General features: G+C 36.1%; 1 protein-coding gene across 1 annotated transcript in view; it reads right to left on the minus strand.

Moving 5' to 3' along the window:
• Positions 1-358: 358 nt before the first annotated feature.
• Positions 359-11,063, minus strand: part of cplx1 (complexin 1) — an 88,206-nt gene continuing 77,501 nt past the window's right edge. Inside the window, exon 4 of the mRNA XM_015371063.1 lies at positions 359-4,732. Within this exon, the coding sequence (XP_015226549.1) occupies positions 4,538-4,732 (195 nt within the window). The 3' untranslated portion in view covers positions 359-4,537. The remainder of the gene's footprint in view (positions 4,733-11,063) is intronic.

Raw genomic sequence — 11,063 nt, forward strand, 5'->3', positions numbered from 1 at the left:
GAATTTAAACCTCACAAGCCATTAATTGAAAAATGTCACAGCATGACAATCTATTAATTCTGTGTTTAATAGGCACTTTCAGTGGAAGAATAAACCTAATTTAAGAGTGGTGATCCATAATCCTTCCCTGGCATTTGTCTTGTATGGATGCATTTGCTAAATTTGGAACTTGTGGCTATGCTCATACCCCAGACTCACTTAAACCACACAAGATTGCATGGCAAAGATGCTAAACGCATCACTTTGATGTCGGCATTGTAACTGTGACACAATCATAAATCAGGGTTCCCTTCCATCATGATCTCAACAACACAGTGCATTCTGTTTACAGCCCTTATCATTTTTATTGATGATAAAATCCCAGTTATAAAAAAAAAATTGTCATTTGGAGATGAAAAACATAATTGATTGACAGAGACATTATTCTGTAAGGTTGGATCTTTTTCCAAAAAGCAGTCTTAAGGCTGGCCTCTATGAATGACTCCATATTTCCGCAGTGTTGAAATAAGTCATGGCCCGGATGTATTACAGTTTAAATTCAGAAACACAAGACTATGACAAATTATATGAAATCACTTTATTCTCAGTGTGCTGTGATTCCATTTTTGCAGGAAATTACATATTGAAATATTTGTCTAAAACAGCATGCAGTGAGGCTAACACGTGGGGCTTTGAAACACAGAGAGGACACGAAACGTTTATATCCACAACCTTGCCTACATCGCACACCAAAAGCATGCATACACTTTTGCCAACACATAGGGGGAATACAGAGAGGAAAGGGAGGGGGAAAGGTGAGGAGACTTTTCGCAGTGCAAATTAATGCACCACATAAAAACATGTCTTTCTACTTTTTCTCAAAATGCCAGCCACCAGAGGACAGAAACAGCGCTGACAAAAGACAAGAAAACAAAAAACAAAAAGTGCACCAGAACTAGCATCTCCTCAGCACAGAGAACAGAGAAAAGACAGATGCTAGAAGAGAGAAACGTCAGACAGTTACATTCAAGTCACATCAAAGGATTATTCTTCTAGAAGCCATGTTAATTATATTCAGGCAGTTTTTAAAACCTATTAATGAGCGTATGAGTGACATAAAGACATGACGTCCAACCGTTGTGAGTTTTTGACACTTTAACTGCATGGAAAATGTAGAATTGCCCAAAGACTGGGACAGTTTGTTTGGGCAGTATAATAGCAATTTTATGTTTATATGAGATCATAATGATAAATGTGTTTAGGAATAGATGTGTTCTTGCAGACAATGATTTGATTTCTGAGCGTTAGTTTGAAAAATACTTTTGAAAATAATTATTGTTGCTTGGTATAACTGACAAGGGCCGTTATTTTAACTTTCTAAAATATTCCAAGACCAAAGATGTTCAAACTTAAATATGACCTATTACCTAAGTTGCGAGAAGCAAGAAAGTAAAGTTGTTTATGTTGTATATATATATATATTTATATGTTGTATATTGTTCATTTTAAGGCAGTGATTTTAGTTTTTAGCATAATCTAGGACTGAATGTATTTCAAAATAAAAGTTGCTGTGATGCGAATTACCCAACTGGCAGTTCAATTAACTTGCTATCGGTGACACTAGCTATTTAAAAGCAGTAAATTAACCAAAGATCAAAGTTCTCGTTGTTCATGAATGTAGCTTAGAAGTGAACTGACCATTTATGTGGTGTCGCTACTAATTCTTAGCATAGCTAACGTAGCTAGCTGAAATGTTATAAGACAAAAATAAGTAAATAGATAAATAAAAGTAAGTTGACTGTAACTTAATTTGATGCAATGAGATTGCAAATGTTACCTGGGTGAAATAGGTTTTTATAAATATTAGTTAGCTTAACACTGAGTTTGCTACTGTAGCTATGAAATAGGTCAGTAAAAAAAAAAAAAAAAATAGTAGTCCTAAAAACAATAAAAATAAATCTAAGTTTTTCTTTACTTGGATGCAGCTGCTTGGAAATGTTGAACAGAAGCAAAATTAATATTCAATATACACATAGTAGCTGTTGACTCACTAAATTGATAGCTAAGTGAGTTATAATGCGCTTTTATTCATAGTGATGCTAATTCAGTGACGGCTGTGGTTAATTTCTAACTGTCAAACAATGAGCTATAATACCTGAGAAGTTACTATAACACAAATGGAAACTTTTCCGCTAAATCTGCGATGAAGATCACTATTCTTTGGTATAATTAAATAACTGTTCTTTTAGCTGATAGCTATGTATAACACAGGGACAACTATCAGATGGTGTGTTGCTGACATTATGCTGTAACAGTGGTTTACTAATGCATCAAATTCACAAGACATTGAATAAACATGCTCTATATGTGGCAATAAAGCAATGTTATGTTGTACTGTATACTGTATTCTACGTAATTATGGTGTTTACAAAGCACTGAATTAAAAGTGAATTCACTTATAGGAGGGAGAGGGACACACATATCCCGCAATATTGTGACAAAATGTATGCGCTGTAAATCCTTATTTATGACTACGCCTACTGTGCACAAGTTGATCACAAAACATTTAGTAAAAAAATTCACCACAGTATTAAAATACATGGATGATTACATTGATTGGATTTTGGGCTTTTCTGTACACGGCAGCTAAAATTACCCTTTAATGAGCATTGGCAGTCATTTCACTACTTTTCTTCTAACCAATCTATAATTGTTTACTTATAAAAGCACAGATAGATTAAGAGATTAAGGTCTACATTGTGATGTAATAGTCTGAAAGGCAAAGAAGGCATTCATTGTGGCCAACTGTAATTGTTATCTGTTTTCAGGTAAATGGATGACCAGCATAAAACTGGTGGAATGTTGGAAATATCTGGAATGTTTAACAAGACACTCTGGAATGAACCACAATCAAAAAGAAAGGCCTACAAAAGAAATCAGGTTTTAATCCTTGTGCAGCTTTTACCAGCTTATCAGCAGAGTCTGTAATGTAGAATTAAATATTTTCCCTACTAAAGTCATTAAACTCTCTAAAAGAGCTTTTTTTTAAATGTAATTACAACAAGTGAAGCGCATGTGTTGTGAATGCAAGTTGATGAAACATATCCAATACTTTTATGATATGAAGCAAATGGTCCTAAATTCCCACTTTATGGTGATTTGATTAGCATGTCTGACCTACAAAAGTTTCACTTTACCACAGTGTGCTGACACATGTTTGTCTTTAACATCGACTAACATTTAGGGGTAACTCTAAAAACACAAAACAATGAAGATTGTCTGTTATTGCTGATTTGGGACTATTCTCCCATTTTTTAAACCAACAGACACAGGACAACTTCATTTTGACCAATATATTGCACTATTGTCACTGTCTGTTCACATATAGTGTGCACACAACTTAGTTGCGTTTGTGAAATTTCTTTTTTTTTTTTTTTTACAATAAAAAAAAACAAAAAAACACGGCGTTACATATTACACATAGCTTCAAATTAACCTGCCAGGTTAAACTTGTACACGTCTTGATTTAAAAGATGACTAAATAACACTGGCAAACACAAAACAATTTTTTGTAAGCCACAATCAAATATAATATAACCAGTGAGTTTATTTATTTTTTTTAATTTATGGAATTTTACCCTCCTGCTTTAAGACAAGTTTCACATATGGAGAAAAAAAACTGTTTCTCCATGGAAGAACATTTTGAACAATAAGTCAGTTATCTTCTAAAGTCTAGCGAAGTGGAATGAAATGTTTTAATTAAATAAAAATATTGGAGGACCATTTATTGCCTAAAATACCAACATCTTCTCTTTCATCAGTACAGATGAAACTGAAACCATATATGCACATTACTTTATAGGTATTAGCTGCATGCATTAAAAATAAACAAATCAAAATATGTTTTATTACAAATAAATATCCTTCACTGTTTGTTTTACACGTGTTACAAAGTAGTGCTCATATTACACATTCACTGTGACTCAAGGAGAACATCAGATCAGGGTGAATGGCCACAATGGAGAACCGATTTAAAAATGTATTTATGTACACTGTATCAAATACTAGGAGGAACGTAAAAGGATAAATTAAATTTTAATCAAATTTGATATGATTTGGATTAGTTCCTAAAAGGTAAAAATATGGCTTATACTCTTAGCTATCTTGTTATCTTTCATATTTTAAGTCATATATAGTACTCTTTTATACTTCTGAGACTATTTACAAACAAAAAGGTGGTGATGTTTAAACTTATTCTGAGCAAATTATGAAAAGATGTAATCAGATAAGCTTAAAATAAAGAGAACTGTGCAGGTGTTTTTAAGACAGGATAACAGAGTTATGATATCAAATGGATGAATCACGGTCTAAGATTGGCCAGTTTAGCTCAGACAAAATCATGGCATGCTGCGTAATTCCAGGACACTTAGTATTTGGTTTGATAGGATGGGGCGCGTGTGAAGTAGAGCATGACGGCAGGTTGGAGTGGGACAGGCTTGTACAGCATTAATTAGAAAGAAGTTGTAAGAAGTTAAATGTATTTGCGGACAAAGCCCTGTTACTTTTTATTGAACATATCCATCAGAGGGGCTGGGATGAATTTCATGACGGTATCCACGATGCTTTCCTCCTCTTCCTCGTCACCACAGCCGGCGGGGACGGCCTTTTTGGGGCGTGTAAGGCTGCCCTCTGAGGCTTGCTCCATAGCAGCTGCTGCCTCGGCTTCCTTCTCCTCCTTCTTCTTGATGCCGTACTGCAGGAACAAGAGTAGAGAGAAAAGGAGGCCAGATTTAAATAATGTGTTTTCATTTGGATTTAGAGAATTGATTTTTAATTTAAAAAAAAGAAAACAAAAAATATAATAAGGCACTGGATGAATGGTCCCTTTGCCATTTTTTTCCTCACATTTCATACCTGTTTGTCAACTTGTTTTCTATTTCTAATTTTTGCCAGTAAAGCTCATTACCACAAATCAGCAATTGTTTTGTTCTAGAAATAACAATGTCACAGAAAGTCTAGAGAGTTGTAAAATAAAAGTATTAATTTAACAGAAAAAGCATATATATTGCATATAAATTTGGATGGGTCCAAAATATATTGTATTTACTCCTACATAAAACAATTCTCCATCGACGGAATAGTACATTGAAGTCATGTGAGACGAAGGTCAGGATTGTCAGATCCTAGTAGGTCTGATACCTCTGAAAAATGGTTTCCTCTTAGTTTTACAGTTCTCTGATTCAAGCAAACCAAAAAAGGACCAAAATGAATGTGAACATTGGACAAACTTTCAAGTGTTTTTGCTGATTTAATGAAGCAAAGGAGCTCAGAAGGCAAACAGAGGTTGCCGCCTTTCTTATGGCCAGGTAAGTTAAATATTAGCTAAATGTGGCCAATGTTAAAATAAGCATTAGCAATCCTGGCAACTGGATGCCAATACAGTAAAATTAAAGGTTGGATAAAGAGCTGGTGAGCACAACTTTACCACTTACTGGCAGGGTAGAGTTGAACTTGTGGCCATCTCCTTTAATGAAGAATTGTATATACAGTATTTTGTATATATATTGTATAGGGAAGTGTTGGCCTAGTGCGTTAAGGCAGTGCGCTTGTGCTTTGAGAAGATTGCAAGTACCCGGTATAATCCCCACAGCCTGCACTCTGGGTTCCTGAGTAAAACCCTTAACCCCTGATTGCTCCCCGGGCGCCGCACAATGGCAGCCCACTCCTCCCCGAGGGGATGGGTTAAATTAAAAAAGAAACAAATTTCCCCATTGTGGGACAATAAAGAGATTTACACATATGCAGAGTGCTATATATTTCAGTGTATCACTATATTAATAAATATATGTATTTCTGTTTAATTTTGAGAAGAATGTACTGTAATATCTTTTTTTAAGATAAAAATTTAGGATACAGAGATTATAATCACAGATAAAAAAAAATGGAGAAGACAAGAGTAATGGTGGTGTGAGTTCCACATGTCCCATCGAGCAAAAATTGGGAGGACATGATTTACGTCCCAACGACATCTACATTCGGTTGAAAAGTGAAAAGGTGTAATTTTCAGATTATTTTTGGATTAAGGTGGTCTATTACTGTTAAGTCTATTATTGGACTAAAGTGGGACAAAATCAGACCGACCAAACACAGCCCAATTTTCAATATTTCTGGACTAAATAAAGCTTAGAAACCATCGTCTATATTACATCTGGTGTTTGGGGGGTACAGGTGCAAAGGGACCATATGTTCACAGGGCTGTCAACTCTCACCCATTGGGTGTGAGACTTACCCATCTCAGTCTTCACACACTCGCACTCCATATTCCCAATTTCCTACACTAAAAAATGACAGACATTAAAATTCTAATCCGTTCCACTTATTTATGTATAGAAATACCACAGTGATCAAAATCCAGTCCGTGTTTTTAATACAGCCTTAGTGCTAACACACAAGGACATGCCAGGTTCATATCCAGTCCATATTCCCACCTATTCACTGTGCCAGATATGAAAAAAGAAAAGTTGTTATGAGATATAGAATTTTAATTTCTATCTTATCTCACCTGGACTAGGATAATTCTCTTTGTAAATTATTGAAAAGTTTAAGCATTCTAGTGCTTGAGTAAATATGAAAAAAAAAATACAGCTGCTTACTTAAATTATTGCTGTGTAGTTAGAGTGTAGGATCACATTAAATGGTTTGTTTTCTCTTTTTTAGTCCCAGTTTTAGTCCATGTTTTGCTCACAAGTTAAATAAACATTGCTTAGTCTAGTTTAATAATCTCCAATTGGTGTTTAAGATTAATTAAACCAACACAAATATTTTAATTCTTAAAGCTTTTAAGTTTATATCACAAAAAGAAAAAGAATCATTGCATTTTATTTTTCAAATGATCAGCCACCCAAGAAAACACCAACCACATCCAGAGAGGATGTGCAGAAAAACTCGGTTATCCAGGATTCATAGAGAAGAAACCGCAGGGATGTTCTTCTTTTATTATCCCTTATCATATTAATTTATCTTTATTTTGATCCATTGAATATGTTAAAAAACTTTCCATCACACCTTCCAACCTGAAACATCCAGAGAAGTGCTGTCTCCTTTTATGGTGATATTTTATAAAATCTTCAGCCTCCTAGCAGGTCTGGATTGTTTAGCTGTTTTGTCAATTGTAAGAAAAACTAATAACATAATGATTGAAGCTTTATAATCCTTAGCCTATTACCAAATATTCATAGACAGTTTGCATAGGTTTCTATTGCACTGGTTCCTGTATCAGTGCAAGTAATCCAGCAATAGCTTATTAGTTCCCCATTGTTTAATTTACTTGAACTGCAGTGAATAATTAATGAACAAAGTTGTGAAAATCTTAGTTTAGAGTATATTCAAGATGCAAGTGTTTTTAGTAGGGCCCATTCTGCTTTACCTCAATTCTCTAAACATCACCAGAATGTAGAAAATAATATATATTGTGAGAAAAATGTTCCTCATAACTACAGACCACTTATTGTTTTCCAGTAACATTTACTGTGCTATGAAAGTTCAAAATTTTGCCACTTTGTTTCAGTTAAATCCTCTGAAAACCTACAACCTATAGCTGCACCTATCCTCATCTAACCCTGACAGGGTTTCCTGGGCGAACTTTTTCAAAATCTCAACCCAAGCTTTGGTTAAAAGCTGGCGGCCCTTTGTTCAGGTCTAAGTGGGGTTGGACAAAAAGGGGAAACCTCAACATTTTCTTGGGCCACCTATAGTATAGTCATGGCCAAAAGTTTTGAGAGTGATTCAAATGTTAATATTGACAAAGTCTGCTGCTTCAGGTTTTATAACGGCAATTTGCATATACTGCAGAATGTTATAAAGAGTGATCAGTGTAACAGCAATTAATTGCAAAGTCAATATTTGCCTATAAAATGAACTTTATCCCCCAAAACACATTTCAGCGTTATTGCAGCCATGCCTTAAAAGGACCAGCTAACATCATTTCAGTGATTGCTCCAATAACACAGGTGTGGGTGATGAGGGTAGGGCTGGAGATCAATCTGTCATGATTAAGGAAGAATGACACCACTGGACACTTTAAAAGAGGCTGGTGCTTGGTGTCATTGTTTCTCTTCTGTGAACCATGAAGAAACACGTGCAGTCATCATTGCACTGCACAAAAATGGCCTAGAAAGATTGCACCTCAGCCAAAAATCTATCGCATCATCAAGAACTTCAAGAAGAGAGGTTCCATTGTTGCCAAAAAGGCTCCAGGGCGCCCAAGAAAGACCAGCAAGCGCCAGGACCGTCTCTTAAAAGTGTTTTCAGCTGCGGGATCGGGCTACCAGCAGTGCAGAGCTTGCTCAGGAATGGCAGCAGGCAGGTGTGAGTGCATCTGCAAGCATTGTGAGGCGGACACTCTTGGAGCAAGGCCTGGTCTCAAGGAGGGCAGCAAAGAAGCCACTTCTCTCCAGGAAAAACATCAGTGACAGACTGATATTCTGCAAAAGGTAGAGGGAGTGGACTGCTGAGGACTGGGGTAAAGTCATTTTCTCTGATGAATCCCTTTTCCGATTGTTTGGGACATCTGGAAAACAGCTTGTTTGGAGAAGACGATGTGAGGGCTACCACCAGTCTTGTCTCATAACAACTGTAAAGCATCCTGAAACCATTCATGTGTGGGGTTGCTTCTCACAATCTTACCTAAAAATACAGTCATGAATAAAGAATGGTACCAGAATGTCCTCCGAGAGCAACTTCTCCCAACCATCCAAGAGCTGTTTGGTGATAAACAATGCCTTTTCCAGCATGATGGAGCACCTTGCCATAAAGCAATTTCAATCATATTGAAAACTTGTGGTCAATCATCTATAGATGGGTGGACAAACGAAAACCTAGGAATTCTAGCAAAATGCTAGCATTGATTGTGCAAGAATGGACTGCTATCAGTCAGGATTTGGTCCAGAAAGAGGTCCTGAAGAAGAGGGATCAACACTGCAAATATTGACTTGCTGCATTAACTCATAACTGTCATTAAAAGCTTTTGTTACTCTTAATATGATTGCAATTGTATTTCTGTATGTAATGACATCTGACATGCACACATGAAAACCAGAGGGCAGCAGATCATGTGAAAATATAATATTTGTGTCATTCTCGATACTTTTGGCCATGACTGTACACTAATAGGCAACTTTTAAACACACAAAAACACATCCTAGGAAGCACCCAACCAGCAACGATAATGACATCATGATCTGACATCTGTCCCTCCTACTTCAGCCTGGTGATTTAGGATTTAGTAAAATTTTTTCTAACTCCCTTACCTCCTAAGCAGAAATGACTGCAATTCAATTGGCCTGTCTGTGAATCTACATAAGAGTCAGCAGATGACACCACATAGTCTTTCCAGCCCTGTGGTAATAATTCAGGACTCTCTCGGTGATGTGATGGTGTAGGGACACTTGGAACAAATGTATCATTATTTTGTTGCTTGCCTTGCCCACCAATTTTGGCTTCATTGTAGTCATTCTTTGATAGCTGCGGTCACAAAAGAATCCTAAAATAAAACTTACTTGAACATGATGATGGGCTACTTTGTTCCAGTGGCCTCCAGAAAGAGTACCTTTATGACACAGTGGACTTTAAGTTTTACATCATAGGAGTGCACTTGGCAAGATTGTGTTTTTAAATTTGCAATTTTGGGTATTTTACATAATACCCAGTTGATGACTAAATCTTAGAAATTATATAATTAAACTGGGTATTAGCTTTGAATGTATAGCCAAGTATTTATCCCAAATCATACTCAGCAGTAGCAGTTAAATATGAAGTTAGAAAACGGAAACAGGAAATGACTGACAGCAGCTAAAAACAGAGCAATAAAAGATTATTTCTGGCAAAACACATTGACTAAAGCTTTAAGAACAAAAATCTACAATAACTTGGGAAATCTGATTGTTTATTCATATCTGTGCTGGAGATACTCTCTTGGATTTTCCCTCATGCTGTTTAAACTCAGCCTCCTCCTCGCTCTTGCTCTCAGGCTTATTCCAAAGCAAGGAAAGGCTTGCATCAGTTGAAGTGAAGACCGTCACGCTTAGTAAGCCGCTCTCCACTCGCTAAAATCAAACACTTCCCAAAGATGTGCTGTCAAACTTTACTTTCTCTCCTGTCTTTTTCCCCCCTGCCACTGTCTTCCCAGCACAGATACCCAACACTTCAAACTGTTCCTGTCAAATATTTAATGCATTATTAGCAGTGTCAAGAATCATATTTTACTAGAAGCTTGAACCACCTGTAGAGGGTAATCGAATATTAATCCTGAATGTATTACAGACGAGAAAGTCTTGATATGGAAAATCAGCGGCAAATAAGATAAATAATTTTAACTTTTTTAAAGCACTAACTTTGGTTGTGTCCTTTTTAAAAAGTATTTATCAGTTACCTTATTTGAAAAGACAATCTTGTGTTATAAGGAACACATACAGTAATACCTGTTTACATGGACAGTTCTCCATGAGCTCATCTGCTTTTTTTGTTTTATTGCAATCTTTCAGCTACTAACATTTATCCTCAGAATAATTTCCTTTCGTTCAGAGATGTAAATACGAATTTAAAAGCACAAGTTGCACAATGTTGTGTTTATTTTGGATACGAAACAGCATTCAACGCTACAATAGAAAATTGATTTCATCTGATTGTTGGTATTTTATATGAGAGATTAGGTCTGAGTATAACTGTGAGTTGACAAGAAAAATATATGTTGTTTATATATATATATATATTACAAAAAGACATGGAAAATAAGTGGTGAGCCTTATTCTCCCACTGTAGAACAACCTTACAGTGTGTTTGCGTGCAACCCCACATAGGATCCCTCAACACCCCCACCAACCACATCAACCCTGACCTCTGTACGTTTATCTGTGATTGCAACAATACTAAACATGTTCACAAAGAATATTCTACATAAAAAATCTATAAAGCTACGCCCCCCCCAAAAGAAAACCAGAAGAAAGTGCGCATTCAGCTCGGCAAAGAACTCATGCTCTTCCTCAACACTGAAGTCCTCAGACATTTTTCTTTCGTTGTTTCTTTCT

Source organism: Cyprinodon variegatus, unplaced genomic scaffold, assembly GCF_000732505.1.
Source record: "Cyprinodon variegatus isolate N-32 unplaced genomic scaffold, C_variegatus-1.0 Scaffold52, whole genome shotgun sequence".
NCBI classification, from domain to species: Eukaryota; Metazoa; Chordata; class Actinopteri; order Cyprinodontiformes; family Cyprinodontidae; genus Cyprinodon; species Cyprinodon variegatus.